The sequence below is a fragment of the Crinia signifera genome, chromosome 1, assembly GCF_055691185.1.
Source record: "Crinia signifera chromosome 1, ASM5569118v1, whole genome shotgun sequence".
Taxonomy (NCBI): Eukaryota; Metazoa; Chordata; class Amphibia; order Anura; family Myobatrachidae; genus Crinia; species Crinia signifera.
The window spans coordinates 341890620-341912002 of record NC_139217.1 but is presented as its reverse complement, the minus strand read 5'-3'; the positions used below and the strand labels follow the sequence as shown (position 1 = coordinate 341912002).

Sequence of the window (21383 nt, the reverse complement as noted above, 5' to 3'; positions counted from 1 at the left end):
CAAGAGGAGTTCCGCCAACTGGAACAGATCCAGACAGTGATGGATGGGCAGGTGAGAAATGAAAAATACCAGCAGTAAGAAGACTGCAAGACACAGCAATATACAAGGTAACAACATTTATATATTGAGCCTATGGTTTGGCTGTATTTTGTAAAGCTCAATTTTGTAGGGTTTTATACAAAAGACACCAGATTCTTTTTTTTTTGCAAGATGGTACAGTTGTGTGCCTATTGTGCCAAAATGCATGTACAAGGGGGAGTCTAAGTGACTTTCCCTGCAACTGCCAGTACCCATTTGGGCTTGATTAGCAGCAGGGCAGGGACACATTACAGCTAACAGAGGTGGCGAGGTGAAGAGTCGGCTGTTTGGTCACTCACACAGCAATTTGCGACATGCCCACGACTTTAGACTGGGTGCGAAATGCACAATTAAAAAAAAATGTAATACTTCCACCCAATCTCCTGTCACTTTAGATAGATAGAGAATGGGTGCAAACAATTGAATTGCCCCACCACATTTCCATGTATGTAGGCAAAGCTACTGTGCCATGATCTGGTGCTGAAACACTGTGCAACCAAAAACCTTTTAAGGCAAAGCATTTTTTTATTGCTATCCTAGAACACTTTGTGATGATCACATTTCTCCACTGTCTTGTAATATTAGAGATACCCATTTACCCATAGTAACTGCCTCCTTTCCTTGCACACTTTGCAGCCTTACTACCACAAAGTGTCTACACTAGCACTTAGAATCGCTTACCACAAGTGGCGGATTCAGGGGGGGGGCACCCGGGCACGTGCCCCCTGTCATTTCCTGAGGACCAGGGCTTTCCAACGAGCCCAGCCCCGTGTCTCTAGCCCCCCGGGAACCGGAGATATCGCCTGGCAAAGCTGTAACGTTTTTTCCCCATAGGATAATATGGGACCCGTAAAATCCGACCCCCACCCGGTTCCGACGGCTGCCAAGTCCCGCCCTGGCAATACAGAAGCTTCAATTCCAAATCGCTGGGCCTTCAATATGATACCAGGCTGGTCCATATCGGTCAATCGGTTCCAGAGATATTGCGTGTAAACCGATTTTTTTATTTTTGAAATTTAATTTCATGGCTGTTCATGTTCTTTGAGGGCAGATTACTCTGGAACCAAACGTTCCAGTTTCACTGGACCAAAAATCATTCAAAGCATACTCAAAAGTTCTTCAATATGATACTTGTCTCATGTAAATGGGTCAGTTGCTTCCGAAGATATAGCCGGTTAAATGAGATAACTGGTTAAAGGGGGGGAGGAGTGGTTTTCTCTCCCCCTCACACCAGAAAATGCAGGGACTAGGCTGGTGTAAAAGGGGCCAAACTGGGAATGCATTTTCTGGTGTGAAAGGGGTATTATTTCAAATAGCCGGTACCTGCAGTGCTCTGAATACAGCCAGGCTCTGCCACTGTCAGTGGCTATCACTTCTGCCTGGCGGCGGCTGTCCCCCATTTACCGCGAGCATGTATTCCCCCTTGACAATGAACATGTAATCCCACATGGCAACGAGCATGGAACCTCTGGCAATGAGCATGGAACCCTTGGCAATGAGCATGTAGATAAGCAGCACTTATGTAGCATAATTTTTAATAGGCATTATGGTGTTTGGCATAATACATAATGGACATAATAGCGTGTGATTTAACGTGTAATGGACATTATGGTGTAAATGTTTAATGCGTGCCTTTGGTGGACAATGTCCCTGTTTATGAAGCGTATTGTGAATTTTGGCTTAATCTGTGTGGCATTATGTGAATTCTGGCTTAATCTGTGTGGCATTATGTGAATTCTGGCATTATGTGAATTTTGGCTCAATATATGTGGCATTATGTGAATTTTGGCTCAATCCGTGTGGCATTATGTGAATTTTGGCTCAATATATGTGGCATTATGTGAATTTTGGCTCAATCAGTGTGGCATTATGTGAATTTTGGCTCAATCCGTGTGGCATTATGTGAATTTTGGCTCAATCCGTGTGGCATTATGTGAATTTTGATGCAATCCATGTGGCATTATGTGAATGTTGGCTCAATCCATTTGGCATTATGTGAATTTTGGCTAAATCCGTGTGTTATTATGTAAATTTTGGCTCAATCCGTGTGGCATTATGTAAATTTTGGCTCAATCCGTGCGGCATTATGTGAATTTTGACACAATCCATGTGGCATTATTTGAATTTTGGCTCAATCCATGTGGAATTATGTGAATTTAGTTTCATTCCATTTGGCATCATGTGTAAGGGGGAAGTATAAAGGGGTCTAGTATTTTGTTGCATAATGTCTAGAAGTTGTATATGGTGTTGTAGACTACACTCAAGGACACACCTCTGTTGAGTGGCCACACACCTTTTCCGGAGCACGCCTTCGGTGTGCGTACAACTGCATCCTTCGCATTTGTCGCCATGGTGGGCCTGCGTACTTTAAATGCCAGCGCCTATTTTTAATCCCATTCCCACCCTCTCTCTGTCGCTCTCTTAGCATGTACACTGGCACCACTAACACCGCCCCTCCCCCACTTAAACCCTCTTTTATCATGGTGCCCCCCCTGTCATTTTATCCTGGATCCGCCCCTGCTTACCACCCATTTCTGGGTATGCATGGACAAACTGCTGGAACACCTCTTGGGTGGTGTTGACTAACTCCCATTGGTCTCTTCATTTGGACCAATCTCTAGAGAGTAGCTAGTACACGGCTTTAGTAGTGCTTATTCCAGCACCCTGCATATTTCAAAACCTGTTCCTGAATGAACAATAGTTTTAGTTTGAAGACACAGGCTCAACCCAAAACAAGCAAAACAACAGAATACTGTAGCATTTTGTGCAATTCTAGTGATTACAGAAAACAGAGGATGAAGTCATCTTAAGGCAAGATGTTTATTTCACATAAGTCTTTTACAGACTAAAAGCGGTAGTGTGTGCCTAAAGTCGGAAATATTTAACATGGACGCATTTTCAGCAACGCAGATTCGACTATGTTAAAACTAGAATCTGCATTGATGAAAACGACTGCTAAATTTGTGAATCTGAGATTTTTTTCCAGCATTTTGGAATAGGCAAAATGTAAATTTAACCTATTCCTGTCCAAAAGTGCCAATATTTCTGACTGTCGGAAACATCGGTAAACATTGAATACCCCCCTTAAACGTGATCAAAGCCAAATAACTGCATAGATTACACAAAAATACCATGTGTACTGCAGGTGGTGCAAATGGAACATGTATAGAGAGTTAAATTTGGGTGGGGTGTGTTGAAACTGAAATCTAAATCGCAGTGTAAAAATAATGCAGCCAGTATTTATGCTGCACAGAAACAAAATAACTCACACAAATCTAACTCTCTCTATACATGTTACATCTTCCCCACCTGCAGTGCCCATTTTCCAAACAAATTTGATTCAGATCTGAATAAGGCCCTATGTTCCCACTTCAACCCAAATTGGTGTGGTGTAACGTGAATAAGGAGCAATGGCGTAACTAGCAACAGTGCCAACCAAAATCTTGACTAGGGCATCAAATTAGCTAGGGCCTAGATATGGTTGACCAAACGTTCCACACCCTCTAGCTGCAGAGAAACATTAACACTTTTTTAATGCAGCACAATAGGGGTTAAAAGTATACTTGCTGACTTTGAAGCTGCCAGCTCAGTATGGCAGGGGGGCCGGGCCAAATCCGGGAGTAAAAAAGCGCGATGCGGGGGCAGAGCCATGGTAGACATGATCTGTTTAGGGGCATGGCTAGATTGATCGCATCATTTTAGACACGCCCCCCCCCCCCCATTCTGGGAGAGTAGGCAGCCCTGGTTAAAAGTATGCTATCACAGTGTCCAGAAAGGGTTGGGCAGCGGTGCATACATAGCACAAAAAATACAGTTCATTAAACATACAGTATTTGGCGCCAGCAGAATATTTAGAATTGGTAGATACATGAGTGTCATGGAAGCCATCTTGGTCATGTGGGCCAGTTCTCCAGCCAGACACACCAATGTCATTTTTCAAATGTAAGTGTATGCAATTGTGTCCTCCTAAAATAGAACTTATCTTTACGCTATTAAATACTACAGTGGAAATGCAAGTAACAGCAATTTGTCAAAATCAATATTTTTCTACAAAAATCTGGTCCTTGTCTTATCATTTATGCTGCTTTCCCACTGCAGAAACGGGTAAAGACCCGGTATTGTTAAATGGGACTAGCCTGAAACCCCTTTCCCACTGCATGTTGTAAACGGTATATTACTGGTTAATTACCGTTTTTGTACCATTCACATTAAACCCATTTTGAAAAGGTACAAAAACGGTAATTCACCAGTAATATACCATGTGTCCCCTGGTACCTGTCCTCCCCCCGCCCCCTGCCAGCTCGTAACCCACTCCCCCCCCCCCCCTGCCCTGGTACCCCGCCCCCCCCCCCCCCCCCCTGCCCCTGCTGTCTGTGCACCAGCTGCAGCCTCCTCCTGCATGATGCTTTCATGCATCAGTCTGGTACCTGTGGACTAGGAGGCCTGGTATGCCCGCTGCCTACTCTTCCTACCTTGGTGCCCCGCTGCCCGGATAAATCGCTGCCAGGCACCAGGGAAGGTTGGGGGTTGCGATGGTACCATATGCAAGGTACCGGGGGGGGGGGGGGGTTACCAGCTGCTGGGTACAGGGGGGCCGGGACAGGTACCAGGGGAGGGGGAAGAATAGTGTGGGATCTTAAATAGAGTTTTACTCACTGCCTAAAAAGTGGCTGTGAAACATGTAGGACTCTGCTTTTTAAACGTTTTGAAATACCGGTAATCTTTAACCGGTAAATCAACTCTGGCACTTTCCCACTGCAGCCTTAAACATTTTAAAATGTGAAAAAAAAAATCCGGCAATATACCATTTAACAAGTGCAGTGTGAAAGGGGTATAAATGAAATAAAAAATATAAAGTATATGAAGTATAGCACTAAGAATAAATAGAGCATTGCCAATTTAGTAGCATGAGGAAACAGTTTTAAAATAACATTCTCAGTACCTGGAAAGTTGATAACACAATACAAAAGACACTGTATTTTTAACCACGGATTGTGTAACTTTTGTGACAAGACTCTCACACTATTTCCTGTAATTACAATTCAAGGCACAAACTGTTTACAGCTTATACCTGTAGTTATCATTAAACCACAGACACTACAAATATTTAACCTAATGCTATGCTCAAACCCTCTTATTTTTTTACAGCATATTTGAAGTGATTTCATGCTTCAGATACGCTCCTAAACCCCCTCCATTCACTTGGACAGGGTTTAGGAGAAACAAAAAATGCCTGAGTGTTTTTCTTTAGAAGCACGAGGTACAAGCATGTAACACGAGCACCGCTTCAGTTTCTACACTTCTGAACAGAGCACCTATGGCATTCCCAAAAAGAGAAAACTTTAGTCTGAACAGTGCGGTGGTGTGAGGCAGAACCTTTCCTGGCATACTCACGTGTATATATGCTGGGGTTTTGTATATATTAATTATATGGAAACACCGCACGTGCACTTGACTTACCCAAAAGAAAGGCCAATAGCAGTGGGCCCAAACCAGGGAATCTACATGAGGTAGCAGCTACAATGCTTACAATTATTTTATTTTATGTTTTAATAATACAATACTATTACATTACAGATATAAAATAATCTAATATATACAGGTTAAGTATCCCTTATCCAAAATGCTCGGGACCAGGACAATTTTGGATAACGGATTATTCTGTATTTCTGAATGTTTTAATATTTCAATGATGTATTTTGAGGTATCTTGCATTTATGCTGTATAGGCACATCAACCACGTAAAATACACACAAATAGATTTTATTTGTTCAAAAAATGAAACAAAATTTGTGTACAATCTCAGATATTGAATTTGAATGTCAAGCAATCATTGTCTTGTACATATATAGTGCCAGTTACATATCATGTCCTCAGTAGTGCTGTTACAAATGTCCCCGGTGAGTTTTTAGCAAAAATAATTTGGATAACGGATATTCGGATACGGGATACTCAACCTGTATTTATTGACATTAAACTGATATTGCATCATTGCATACTTAATATAGTTGGTGTTGCTTTTACCCCTTTTCCACACATACTTTAATCCGGGTTTTGCTGGGGCAACTCAAGATGAGGATTTATGTGAAAGGATCAGAAGAAAAAAAATGACCTAGAACAAGATGTCTGGTAACGGTGCGTTGTGAACGCTAATGCTGCTTTCAGACCGGTATTTCAATGCAGTTTTTGTTAGTTCACAACAATGAACCAGTTTAGACCCATAGAAAACAGTGGATGAAAAAAAACAGGTCTGAAACGGGTAGGACCCTTCTTTATTACTGTTTAGAAATACCAGTTCTATAGAACCAGTAAATTCACTCAGCACCTTTCAGACTGAACAAATTATTGTTTTGAACCAGTAAAAAAACTGAAAATTACCGGGTTAAAAGTGCGGTCTGAAAGGGGCATAACAGAGACCGGTCACAGGCATTTAGAAAGGATGTCTTCTCCAAATGCCCACAGAAAAGGGTCCAGTCTGTGGTATGAACAGGGTCTGACCTGGCTATGATACAGGTTGGAAACGTGGAGCAAATGTATTAAGGCCCCCATTTATAATTGATCGCATTTACAATGCGATCTGGGCGGAATATTACCGCCCAGGATCGCATTGTAAAATGCGATCATTTCGCCCCCATGTATCATCTTCCAAGGCGCAGGGACAGGGCTCCGAAAGGAGCCCGTCCCTGCGAAGCCCTGACCCGGAAGCATGCACGGTAATGCGCCCCCGTGACCACGCTGACCGCACTGCCGCTCGGGCAGTGCGATATGTAGCCATAGGCTACAACGGGCTATCGCCACATTAGAATGGTGATAGCCCAGGGCTGCGATGCCGGGCTGCCCGATGTTGATACATCGGGCAGCTTCGCATCCCCCATAGAAACCTATGGGGGATGCGGCCGGTGGCACTGCAGGGGGATCGCAGCAGAGATCGGAGATTCCTGCTGCGGTCCCCCTATGATACATTTAGGTGAAACTACATTTAGGTGAAGTTTGTGGGAATTCTTGTCAAGAACAGTTTTTAGAAAAGATAATATTGTAATATGGGTAAAAAAGAGGAGTCAACCATATGGGTGATTTGTCACTTTGTCAACTTAACTGACTTATTTTCTTACGTTATTTCCATCTCAATTTATAATACAAGCCAAGCTTTTTAAATAGAAACAATTTAATTGTACCAAGTTAATTAAAAAAAGATGTTCAGCTCTGTGATACATAGCAGAAAAAAATATTATCGCATGTCCATAAAAACTCACTGATGCATTTATGTGCCAATATGTGTGAACGTTTGCAGTATACACAATATCTTCGGGTGCAATAATCAGATGTCACGGCCTGGTCTACCACTACCTATTTTGCTCTAGGTACTGGGAATGGAATACAAATTCTAAATAGCTGTCTAGCTGATCTCCAGAAGTAGGTAAGTGCCAGTTGGCTCCAACTCAATCCTGATTAACCTGACGTTCTTATGATAGGTGCTCACCATCAAACAACAAAACTACAACTTAGCCAATCAACCAGGCTTTTACTCTTGGGGGATCAGAATGGCAAAAAACGATGAGTTGTCCTGGATTGCAGATTGATACTTAACAGGTTTGATCAGGTACATAGCCAGAGAATCAAGCATTGAATACCTTCATATCTTCCCACCATTTGAATAATCACACTTGGACTACTTCCATGCCCTCTACCTGGGTCTCCACTCAAAATAATTGCTTTTAGCGGGTACAATATGCAGCTTGTTGAGTATTAACAAGGGCCATTTCAGCCACAGATTGACACTCCTTTTCTACTCCCTTCAAAGGCTCCCTGTAAGATGGTGAACCCTATTTCAACACTGAATTACTGACTTTCAAGGCCATACATAACTTGAAGCACCTTCTGACTCATTACATGTCCATCTACAGATGAAAAGCTATCAGCAGTACCTAGAATCTACCTTAATTCATTTGGAGGTTAAGCTTTTATCCTTGCGGCAATGACTCTCTGGAAATCGCTTCCTCGCAGTCAGAAAGGCCTCAACTCTAGAAACCTTCAAAACAGACAAAAGGCCCACCTAAATACTAAAGCATTTCATTAGCATTCTGTTTGATTCTTTAAAAATAAATGCTTAGTATTCTTATGTTTAAGGGCTTTGTTTCTATTTTGTATCTTTTAGGTTTTTTTTTTAATGCAAATATGCAAAAGTAAAACACTGAGTGGGGAATTAAATTGGTTTTTGGGCACCTTGCACCCACCAGAACGATTCAAATGTTCCTCTGCTTGGACACAATTACCACAGACTTTATTTTTTGCTTGCCAGGTTCCTCAGGGGGCAAGCAGAAATGTGGGGAAAAAAAACTGGGCTTTTCTGATATTTTCCCTGTCACTCCCAGTTTCTGGAGGCGTTGCAGCTAAACCCAATCTATCTGGATGCAAACCGCTTGATAAAAGGAATGGGTGCTTAGTGCTGGAACAACAGTATTGCATATCGCCTAGTCTTAAGTGAGGGGCGATATGGCATGCTAAAACAATTGTATCACCCCCTTTGAGTCCTACTGGGCGAAAAGCACTATATAACCAACACTATTAGGAGAGATACTGTAAAAAAAAAACATTCAACATAAAAGTTAAATGTAATCTATGCACTACAAATGTAAAAGTAATTAGCAACCAATTGTCCTGCCATAGTTAGCTCACGGTGACTGTTGCGCATAGTATTTTTAGATTTAGCTTTTTCTGCTTTTTCCTTTTAGAATCTGAATCACTGCCATTTGAAGGCCCTCCCCCCACATAGGTAGTTTGTTCTAGCAGTGGTCAATGTACTATTACTCACAAACTAGTGATCATTGATTGTGCCAAAAACCAGACAGCAGAAAAACAGGTAAGACTGAGCGTAAACACAGCATGGACTATTTTCCTCAATTCCGGTTCCTACCAATTTCATTAAACAATGAAGGGATCAATGAAAGCTTTTTCTTCATCCTGATAACTACTGTGAAACCACCTGCTTCCAAGCGTTCTCATCTACGAGAGCCTTGAGATGCAAGGCGTAACTCAAAATTCAACATCATTCTGAAGGGTTTTTAAATTTCAGTGTATTATATGTGGAATTACAACCATTATATACAAATACTAAAGGTCTTACTGCTGGTAATTCACGTTGCCTGTACCACACAATGGGTCAGATATATTAAGCCTGGCAAAGTGATAATGCACCAGCCAATCAGCTGCATTTGAAAAAGACAGTAAGGAGTTGATTGGCCGAGGCTTATATTTTATCGCCTAAGCAGGCTTAATACATCTGCCCGATTAAAACAAAAAATAAAACAAAAAAAACACTTGTATAAAACCTTTAGTGATTAGAAGTGGGATCTTACTCCCCACCCAATAATTTTACCTTGGCTCAGGTAGAATAATCTTCTTACTGGCTCTGGCTGCCGGGGTGGATTTGCTCTTCTCCATTGCCATCAGGTAGCTGACATCCGCCAACACTGCCTCTAGGTCCGCCATGTTTGATTGGCTTAAGATCCGCTCACACCAAAAACCGCCAAACACAGCACAAAAAAAAAAAACCCACAGGTTCACAGTGTTAGGACACCTTTCCCCTCACAGAGAAGCACGGGGTTTAAAATAAAAAAAGGAGTAGCCGTAACCATCTAAATAATAAATTACTACAGGAAAAAAATATTCTTAAAAACAAAAAACAAACAAAAAAAAAACAATAATAATTAAATAAAAAAATATAATACTGCAACCCTGTTAGGGATCAGAGGTCAGAGTCTCTATATTTGCTGTAAATTGCAATATTAAAAAGAGAAAAACAGTTGTGTGGGAGGTTTCTGGAGAAAAGCTGGGCCACGATAGTTCCTCGTCTATATCATCCACAACAACAACAAAAAAAATACAATTAAAATTTTTCTCAAATGGCATCGGGTTCATGTGCTTGAGGAAATTAAATTAGGTTCTGAAGAGGATGGGAAATGGTCTAACCCTTTAAAATGAGAAATCCCAATGTGTATTGTGCAGCAGGGACAATCCAGCTAGGAGATACATCTCCAGCCTCCAGGTACACTATATACCAGCATTTGACGGTCTGAATATTGCTGTAACTTGTTTTCCACTGTTATTCCAGGCCAGTGTATGCAGCAGCTAGGCTCTGGGAGCAGTGGGCATGGTGCTTGTTCGCTGCCAGAGAATCAGACGCTTTTGCTTACAAGATGCCTCCCAATTCCTCTCCCCAACATGTTGCAGATCTCCAAGTACATGGGCACACACATCCAGGCTGGCTGGGATATCCTGATTTACCAGTGGGAAAAGTATTTATCCCAAATAAGAGTAGCACTGGCTACCATGCACTGCCCAGTGACATACTGTATGATCCACCTAATAAACCATCAGACTTGTTACAGGAAAGCAGGGGATGTGTCTGCAGCAATGGCAGTCACCACACAATGTGCTTCCCTCTCCTAGCAGCCCTCACATACAGGCATTGCAGGAGGCACAGGGCAGCTAGAGCAGCAGCAGCAAAGCAGGGTAGATTCTGCTGAAGGAGAGAACAGCAAATGCAATCAAATAGCAATCCAGCAACACTATACAGAGAATCCTTAGCACAGGGCTGTGCACAGCCAATATCCGCTTCCCTCTGCAGTGCTGGGGCTGTAACAGCTGTGTGTGTGCGGCTGTGAGGTTGTTTCCAGCAGATCCACAGGACAATCGGGGTCTCCAGAATGTCTCTTTGTTTTAGGGTAATGTCTGTATCTCCCTGTAATGTACAGGCGACCCCCTCTCCCTCCTGCGCTGACAGCCTCCTGCTCCTGTGCAAAGCTGTATTACCATTAGCAGGAGAAGCCGTGATGTATGTTACTTCCTCTCCTGTGTGTGATAGCAGAGAGAGTCCCTGCTAAACTCTGGCACTGGCTCGTCTCAGCTTGCCGGATCCGGGACCCAGCAGCTACTCTACACACAGAGAGACAGCTACTGTACTGTGCTTGGTGGTTGCCATTTGCGTACATTTGTTAAACAAAAACATTGAACAGCCAAGTCAAATATGTCTGTTATTTTTGCCGGCCAGTTCTTCAAATGAAGAATGACAACTGCCAGTGAGAGTTCATTATTTTTTTAGTATTAACATTTGCAAAGCAAATAATTATTAATTTACAATTCATAATTATGTAATTTGTCAGCTACTAATAAATTAATTATAGGTACAGTGTGTGCTCACTGACAAGCTGCAATTTTGCCTATATACTGTGCTAATGAACAAAAGTCAATAGAATATGTGTTATTTGTGTTACCTTGCCCAAAAATAATATGATGATTCTGGTCCCCAGTACATTTTTAACACTGTCCTAAGTAATAATATGTTAACATTTGTTTCATTCATAAATGAGCATATTGGGGTTTTTGGGTGCCCTTTTGGAATAATTCAGTCTTACTTACAATACCAAACGCAGTGGGTGTAGCAGCAAAAAGTGACTAAATCGATCAAAAGTTTAGACTGTGAGGTGAGTAGTGCAATTTGGGCACCCAAATGGTACACTCTTCGCTCCTTTCCAGCTCTCTATCTCAGTAAGTGGTTAACTGTGTGATGTCACAAGCAAGTTGCATCCGCTGGGATCTGACACATGGGTGATGTGCACCTGGCTTCAGAGCTAATGGCAGCTGGTACTGCGCGAGTGCTTTGCTGTATAGCAAAGCATTTCCACTGTAGTGATGTGCCCTCAAAATTTTGCAGGCACATCGCTGGGCAGGAACCAGTGTGCAAGGTGGCCCTGTGCTGGGCGCCCCCCGCAACCTGACTCCATGGGTTTTAGTTTTGTGAGGATTCATAAACTACAACCCAAGCTGAATATGGCCCTATGTCCCATAACTGCTAAATGTTTTATTCCCCCCTATTATATCTATTGCATAGGCATGACCCATACAATAATTAAAATCTTCAATTTTACTTCCTTGGTCCATTATATAATCCAGTGGATAAATTCCACTGGTTTTGACTGCAATTACCAATGTTTACCTATAGATTGTAAGCTTGCAGCAGGGCCCTCCTACCTCCAAGTCTGTCTGTTGTTACCCAGTTTGTTTTATCACTGTCTAAGTGCAACGGAATCTGCTGCGCTGTATAAGAAACTGTAAATGCTGAGGCAGCTGCAGTGCTGACCATACATGTTAAGTTGTATGTCATATATGTGCTTGGTGGTTACTACAGGGATCGGTAGCCTTGTGTATCATAGCCACTGCTGTACCTGGGACTCGGCATTAACAAGATTTTGGGTGAAAAAAACAGAGCTTTGCAACACCGTGGTTGCTGTTTGCTTTTACGGTTAATGGTGGCAATTCTACCGATTCTGTCTAAAATAAAGTGTACAATGCAAACTGCAGTAAAATACCCAACTTTTTTGCACATTTCAGCTTGCCACCTCCGTGGGCTGCTTTGCGTCCAAATGGAGCAACTGTCACCGTGTAAAAGCCAGCATTGCAGCCAACACAGGTACTGGGGACAGCCCCGTAGTTACAGCAATGGGTCTGGGGACGTGAAACCACACCATCCCTGTGAAACCGCACCACTCAATAGAAGCCACTAACCCTTGAGCAGCGTACACCTTAGTATTCAACACCGCTCTGGGTGTCCAGTTGGTAAGTGCTCTTCTCAAATCAAAATCTGCACATTTTAAATCTGCCCCATCTGCAGTGCAACATGGTGTTGTGCAGATGCACAGTTACTTATTTACCTCCATGTTAACCACGCAAACATTAAGAGGCTGAATACAGGGCTGTTCAGTAGGCTGCGTATACTTGCAGCTTAGCGAAGAGGTAAGCACCGCCCACCGCCCCACCAAACAACACCCCCCCCCCCCGCATGCACCACAGAATACCCTCACTAGCATGCTAAGGAATGCGTACTCAAACACATCCCCTCGCATACAGACAGAAAGGGAAAGAAATCATTAGATGGTCACTGACCGTTGAATGTTTTCCTCCCCACCACTAATAAAAGTCAGTCAACGCTGACTTTTATTTCCGCTGCTGACCGCCAAATACGAGACAGGCGCAGATGCTATGTGATGTCAGCCATCCACCATGAGCAGGCAACGCCACACTTGTGTTCCTTAGGTAACACCCAGCGTTGTTATGGGGATGCCTATAAAACACTGGGTGTTCCCATGCTCTTGCCCCCTGTCCGCACCCTCTGGAGTGTATGGGCCAGCGAGTGTGAAACTCACAAAATCCGTTCACTTACAGGGTTTGCACGTGTGCAAACCCCAAACATCTGGGAAGGGACCAAATTCGGCCCGCTAGGAGCGGATCTCAATCGGACCCTCAATTGAGAGCGAAGACCAGACTATGTATGTAATGCAAGGGGTGCAAATACATTCATTATATTTGCTTGCAGGGTACATACTGTCAGCTTTGACATGTGGCCCACCATCAACAGAATCCCATGCGGCCCACCAGCAGCAGTCGACTTATACAAAGTTACAGTAGAAGGACCTTATATAGCTTAGGGCTTAATATCTTAATGATACAGATAATTTAAAGACATTCATTACCATTTACGTCTTGTAAAGTTCAATGAGAGCATTTATTTAAAAAATCAAAACCAAAGAGCCTAAGTATACAAGAATGTCTACAATGGAATAGCCAAAATTAAATATATGTTTTGGAATGGGCAAAACAAATTAAAAACCAAGAGTAAGATCCTAATTAGCCATGAACACCTCCAGAATGATTTCTGGTGGATATGTTTCAAAGGCTTACAGTATTACGGCTAACAGCATAATTCTGATATGGAGGTGCAAGCAGAGATTAGTTTACAGTTATTAGTGTTTATATGCAAAGAAAGCCACTAATTTAATCTTGCCCCAAACTTTATCATTAATAAGATGCTGTAGTGGGACCTTAAGAGAGTTTTGCATGCACAAATGCTCTAAAATATCAAAGAACTACGCTTTAGCGATAGCGCCTCTAGCAGAAGCCATCCGATCAAAAGACACAATTCAGGGCCCCAATATCCCTGAATATAAAATCAGTTTGTTTGCAGATGATGTCCTGCTCACATTAGTCAACCCAGATATCTCACTATGTCATTTACATTTGACTTTGAGGATAGAAGGTTAAAATATCTTGGGATCCATCTTACTCCGAAAGTCTCGGACCTAATATCCACCAACTAACTCCCCTTCCTACGAAAAATATCCATGTTACTATCTGATTGGTCGATGCATCACATTTTGTGGGCAGGTCGTATTGCCTCCTTAAAAATGATGGCCCTTCCTAAAATGATGTACTTATTTCGGACTTTAACTCAGCCTTCATAAAATATGTCTGGAAAGGTAAAAAACCTAGGCTGGCTCGTTCTACGATGTCGCTTCCTAAATCTGGGGAGGCCTGTCATTCCCAGATAGCTTGTATCCCCCCCCCAGTGCTTGGATTGTAAATAGTAATCCCAAACCGTACGCTCGGTTGGAAATGGGCTTGATTGCACCTCTTCCATTGGCTGATGCCCTCTGGCTCCCGGATTCTGAGGGTCAGCATCTTGTAGCATGCTCGGCAATGGTCCTTTCAGCACAAAAGGCGTGGCTCAAACTAGTCTCTAAAGTAGTTAACTCTCACCTTCCATCCCCTAATCTGTCATTAGCAGGTTTGGCTTCCCTGATCCCCGATTTGAAACTGGACTCTTGGGTACATGGTGGTTTGGTATCCCTTGGCAAAGCAACCATCGTTGGTCATCTCCTACCATTTACCCAGCTCCAATCCCGTTTCTCCCTGCCACATAATGACTTCTATAGATTTTTGCAAATTCACCATTGGCTATATAGTGTTACACCACCCCCACATACATTTTTCATATTCCTTAATTTACTACAGGTATTTTTAAATAGAGCTGACAGTAAAAGGGGTATTAGTAAGTGGTATAATTTTATCATAGACCTCTATTCTCCCCAGAGTGTTTTGGCGAAATGGGAATCGGACCTCTCTTGCTTGATCTCCGATGAAGACTGGCGGGGGTGTTTCATACATTATTTAATCATTTATAGTTTCTTATATAGCGCAGAAGACTCCGCTGTGCTTTACAAATGTTGACAACACTGAAAGAACAAACTGGGTAAAACAGACAGACAGAGGTTGGAGGTCCCTGCTGCAAGCTTACAAGCTACATGTTTTATGTATCTAAATGTATATCCCATGTTGAGCAGTTTTATAAATTGCTCCACCGTCTTTACCTTACCCCTGCCAAGCTTCATTCCATTTGGCCGTCTCACTCAAATAAATGCTGGCGTAAATGTGGTGACGTGGGTACGTTGTATCATATTTTTTGGTCCTGCCCTGTCCTTAGCCCCCTCTGGACAACAGTTTTGACACTTCTATCTGAAGTCCTGGGTTACCGAGTACTTCCCCTACCTACACTCGCACTATTTCATATTTATTCCGGTGCCCTCTCCCCTGGGGACCCGGTACGTAATGGGCCATATATTAATATTGACCAAGTTGTTGATACAACTTTGGTGCTCCTCCCAAATCCCCACCTTGGCAGCATTGGAACGTGCTGTTCAATAACATTATGAATACGAAACTGCAAGCATACCCTTCTATGGGGGTCAGTCCAATATACCCATCGCTGGTCTCCCTGGCAAGTATAACAGTCCCGTTATCCTCTAAGATAGACCCCTTGTACGGTTGTCCTACTGCATTCCCCCTATTGCTCACACTTGGATCATCTATGAGTATATCTGCAATCTTCATTTTGTTATCATTATACATTAAAACTGTTACTATGGGGGAAATTTACTAAAGGAAATTTGTAAAAAATAGGTGTATTTGTATTTAGAAATACACTTATTTTTGACATTTACTATCCCGAAAATACGGCAATTCGTATTCATATTGATGTGGTATCAATACGAATATGAATTGCCGTATTTTAGGGATAGTAAATGTCAAAAATAAGTGTATTTCTAAATACAAATACACCTATTTTTTAAAAATTTCCTTTAGTAAATTTCCCCCTATATGACCAGTATATGCATGTGTCTAAATTATATCCCTATGCAATGTTCTGTTGCTTTATTGTGTATTACTTTTATGCCTCACAAAAATGTTGTGTAATATTGCAATTACATCCTCTTCCCATCTTGCTGCACTTTCCCTTTTTTTTAATTCTGTATCCCTTTTAAGATTTCTGTTTTATAAAATTTTAATAAAAATCTAATTTGGAAAAAAAAATGTCAAATAACTGAAACAGCATTATAAGATTTTGCTCAGAATTCCAACAAATATGATGTATTTGGTGCTAAAAGTGGTGAGCATTATTGCCTCACAGCACTGAGGTCATGGATTCAATTCCTAGCATGGTCCTAACTGTGCGGAGTTTGTATATTCTCCATGTACTTGCGTGGGTTTACTCCGGGTACTCCGTTTTCCTCCCACAATCCGAAAATATACTGGTAGGCTAATTGGCTCCCAACAATGTTAACCCTAGAATGTCTGTATGTGTGCATGTACATGTTGTAGGGAATATAGATTGTAAGCTCCACTGGGGCAGGGATGGATATGAGTGAGTGTTCAGCTATACTCTGTAAAGCGCTGTGGAATATGTATGCGCTATATAAGAAACTGTTAATAAATAAATACTTACATACAAAGCCGTTACTCTGACTACACTGATTTATAGCTCTTTGTTTATCACAAAATATATCCCCACCCGACCTCTCTGCTGTGCACAAGATCTGCATCTCTCATCCACACTCTTTACTTTCTTACACTTGCAGTTTTTTTGGCAGCCAGCACCCACCTTATGGAATGCCCTTCCACACACAGACTTTCCTCTAGCCCCAAACTTTCAAGCGTTCCCTGAAAACTCACCTCTTCAGACAAGCTTATCATATTTAGGAGCATCCACACAACCTCCAGTAGCATTCATGTTTAATTGCATCCCATCAGGACTGTCTTGTAATCTGGTGGGACTGCCATGCTATGGAATTCTATCCTTAAGCATCTTTCCTATTACCAGCAGGGCCCTCCTACCTCTATGTCAGTTTGTTTCTACTCAGTTTGTTTAATCACTGTTGTTTCCAATTGTAAAGTGCAACAGAATATGCTGCGCTATATAAGAAACTGTAAATAAATAATAAATATTGCCATTCGACATCTTCTGGTCGCCAGAGCTGCCTGTCAACATGGAAGATAAAGCATGCGACAAGGTGCAGTATGATGAAGGATGGAATGAGATGTCACTTTGTGATTTATTACATTGGGTAATATGCATGGCTAATTTCACATGGTCCAGGCAGAAGTATTCATTGCCCCATAGAAGTATTTATATTAAATGCGGTAATATACAGGCAACCAATGGAGGGACTGACAGAGCGGATCAGCAGACGATGAATGTCTAGCCAGCAAAATCAGCCTGCATTCAAAATGGATTGTAGTGGTGAGAGTCTTTTCTTAGGAAGACCGGTAAGGAGGCTATTGCAATAATCTATGCGTGATATAATGAGTGCATGGATTAGAGCTTTTCCAGTGTCTTGTGTAATTTTGGATATGTTTTTTAGATGCATGTAACACGATTTAGAGACAGATTGAATGTGAGGAATGAAGGACAGTTCAGAGTCAAAGATGAACCCTGAACAACGAGCTTGTGGAGTAGGATTAATTGTTGTGTTCTCAACAGTGATAGAGATATCAGGTTGGTAATTACTCTTGGCTGGTGGGAAAATAATTAATTAATTTTGGAATGTTGAGTTTGAGTTGTCGAGATGACATCAAAAATGAAATCACAGAAAGACATTCAGAGACATCGAGCAATACTGATGGTGACAATTCTGGGGAGGATAGATAGATTTAAGTATCATCAGCGTACAGATGATACTGAAATCCAAAAGAGTTAATTAGTTTCCCAAGTGATGAGGTATAGCTTGAGAAAAGCAGAGGACCTAAGCCTTAGCCTTGTGGTACTCCAACTGACAGAGGTAGTGAGGAGGAGGTAGAATCACAGAAGTGAATACTGAAAGAGCGATTAGATAGGTAGGAAGAGAACCAAGAAAGGGCTGTGTTCTGAAGACCTAGGGATTGTAGTGTTTGTATGAGAAGAGAGTGGTCAACAGTATCAAAGGCAGCTGAGAGATCTAGAAGAATAAGAAGTGAGAAATGGCCTTAAGATTTAGCAGTGGCCAGATCATTGACTATTTTAGTCAGTGCGGTCACTGTGGAGTGTTGAGAGCAAAAGCCTGACTGAAGTGGGTCCAGTAAGTAGTAGGAGTTAAGATCATGTGTGAGGGGAGTGTAGGCAAGTCTCTCAAGTAGCTTGGAGAGGCAATAGTGCATACACATTAAGTGATATGCAGGATTTGTTGGTCCATGCAAGGGTCTCTGCTCTCTAGGAAAAGAATCAGCTTACAGACATTTACCTCACACCTAATTCTGCCCTCCCCACATTAGACAGAGCCATGACCAGTGGTGGGGTTTTAGGCACCCCCTGCAAACTATAATGCTTTTCTGTTACAATTACTGTGCAGGTCCACGGTGGAGGTTGAACTAGTTCCACTTCACCATTGCAGGCAGTGGAACTCAGTTCCACCCCATTCCCTCCCACTTTAAGTCTAACCACACTAATGTATTTTTATCCTGCTCAAGACATGGCCTTCAGAACTGGATACAGTATTCTAGATGAGGTCCTAATAATGACCTATACAGTGGCATTATTACTTCTTTATTTCTGCTGCTGATTTATCTCCCTATGCAATCAAGCATCTGGCTCACCTTCCTCATTGCTTAGTTACATTACTTCTGCTTTTAAGTCACCTGAAATTGTGACTCCTAGATCCCTTTCCTCCTCAGTAGTTTCCAATATAGTGCCATTTTTCCTTTGAATTTTTGATACCCAAATTTATTATTTTGTAATTTTGGCATTAAACTGAAGTTGCCATGCCCTTGACCACTTCTCTAGTCTACCTAGACTATTATTTATTTGTTTTACTCCTCTAGGTGTGTCTACCCTGTTGCATACCTTTGTGTCATCGGAAAAAAGGCATACTTTTCCTTCAATACGATTGCAATGTCAGCAATAAAGATATTAAAAATCCAGATCTCTGGGGTACTTCACTGGTAACCTTACCCTCCTGTGAATGCACTCCCTGTACTACAGCTCTCAGTTTTCTAACCTGCAACGAAGATATTATCCATTCAACTTAGTATCCAATCCCATGCTTTTGGGTTTATATCAGTGGTGTAACTATAGCGCCTCAGACCCCGCGACGGCGGGGAGGCGATGACTAATTGTGGGCGCCGGGGGTCTGCAGGAGCTATTGTTATGCCCCCCTGGGTACACTGCCCTACCTGGGCAGCGTGAAGCGATAGCACCGCAGTGTCCGGGAATTGAAACATTGAGAGCGGACACTATGGATGAACAGCGGCGGCCGAGGCCGCTGATTGGCTGAGAGAGAGCGCACTCAGCCAATCAGCGGCATCTCTTTTGAATTTTCAAACTCTGTCGCCGATGTCCGTCCACAGTGTCCGCTCTCAGTGCTTAAGTTACCAGAAACTGCAGATGCCGCACTAGGTCCCCCAGCACCCTTCAGTTCCCACTGCCACACCCTGGGCAGCGTGAAGCAATAGCACCACAGTGTCCGGGAACTGAAACACTGAGAGCGGACACTATGGATGAACAGCGGTGGCCGAGGCCGCTGATTGGCTTAGAGAGAGCGCACTCTCAGCCAATCAGCGGCCTATCTTTTGAATTTTCAAACTCTGCCACCGATGTCCATCTGCAGTGTAAGCTCTCAGTGCTTAAGTTACCAGAAACTGCAGATGTCGCACCAGGTCCCCCAGCACCCTTCAGCTCCCGCTGCCGCACCCGGGCGCCGGCAGTTCATTCTGTCAAAGTACGGGGTACCACCTCGCCTCCCCCTGCATATAACTGTCCCAGCCACGGTGGAGTATCAGAGTATATGATTTGCATACTATTTGCACACGATGCGATTTAGCATCGTATGCAATCCACCACTAGCCACGTCAGGTCTATGTGTGACCTGGAGTATTAGGGATGACAGGACCCACCAGATACGGTTTAACATGACATTCGAGATGAGCATGGATTTTTGGCCAAACACACTAAGAACCGCAATTCTACTTCATGTTCAGTTGTAGAGTTTATTATTATTGCTTTGATTATCAGTATTCTTAGTGCTTAGAGTGTGCTTCTGCATTGTCTTTTTTTATGCATGGCACTACATGTCACAACATGTTCACATCTCTTATGTTTAAAATTAGGGTGTGCAGTCCAGCTCCCCCGCCCCCCCATCCAACAATATCCCCCCCCCCCTCCATCCAACCATGTTCCAGAGGTATTTACTAACGTAGCATATATCACTTGTATATGTACCTATGTACCTCTGTCCACAGACTTCACTGGCTGGTGCTTGGTATGCTTCATACATACGATGCGATTTAGCATCGTATGCAATCCACCACTAGCCACGTCAGCCCGAAGCGTGGCGAGCGCAGCGAGCCCTGCGTGGGGTTGCTGTACGCGTCCTCCCAACCTGTTCATACCCCCACTATCCACGTCGGCGCGGAGTTGATTTTATAAAGTGTGGCTCGTTGCACTCGCCACCAAGCCTGAAGCCACGCTTCGGGCTTGGTGGCTCGCTGCGCTCGCCACACTTTATAAAGTAAACTCCACGCCGACGTGGATAGTGGGGGTATGAACAGGTCGGGAGGACGCGTACTGCGTCTCCTCGCCATGCTTCGGGCTGACGTGGATCGTGGTGGTGTGCTAAATCACATCGTATGCAAATTGCATGCGATATTTGCATACAAGTTGTATACGATGCGATCCATAGTTACATAGTTACATAGTAGGTAAGGCTGAAAAAAGACTTGCGTCCATCTAGTTCAACCTGGTATAGATATCCATTGCTGATTTGGTAGGTTCTGGTATTTTACAGACAATTATATTTCTTATTTGTACCCGAGATGTTTTTCTCCAGTAAATGTTTGTCCAACTTTGCCTTGAACGCATTTCATGAGCCAGCCATTACCACCTCTCTGGGAAGAGAGTTCCAGAGTTTGACTGTTCTGACCGTAAAGAAATTCTTTCTACTAGCTGAATGAAATCTTTTTTCTTCTAATCTATACTCATGCCCTCGTGTCCTAGATTCCTTCTAGTAGAAAAGAGGGTGTGTGACAGTTCCTTATATTGGCCCTTGATATACTTGTACATGTTGAGCATGTCCCCCCTTAAACGTCTCTTTTCTAATGTAAATAGTCCCAAATTGCTTAATCTCTCCATTCCCCTAATAAGCTTTGTTGCTCTCCTTTGGACTTTT

The 21383-nt window shown here is 42.7% G+C and overlaps 1 protein-coding gene across 2 annotated transcripts in view; it reads right to left on the bottom strand.

The window, feature by feature from the left end:
- Positions 1–10947, bottom strand: part of GRK3 (G protein-coupled receptor kinase 3) — a 316600-nt gene extending 305653 nt beyond the window's left edge. The window contains exon 1 of one of the 2 annotated variants that reach the window (XM_083146472.1): positions 9455–10947. In XM_083146472.1, coding sequence (XP_083002598.1) covers positions 9455–9567 — 113 coding nt within the window. In that variant the 5' untranslated portion in view covers positions 9568–10947. The remainder of the gene's footprint in view (positions 1–9454) is intronic. The other variant, XM_083146488.1, reaches the window with a different exon arrangement.
- Between the last annotated feature and the right edge of the window lie 10436 nt (positions 10948–21383).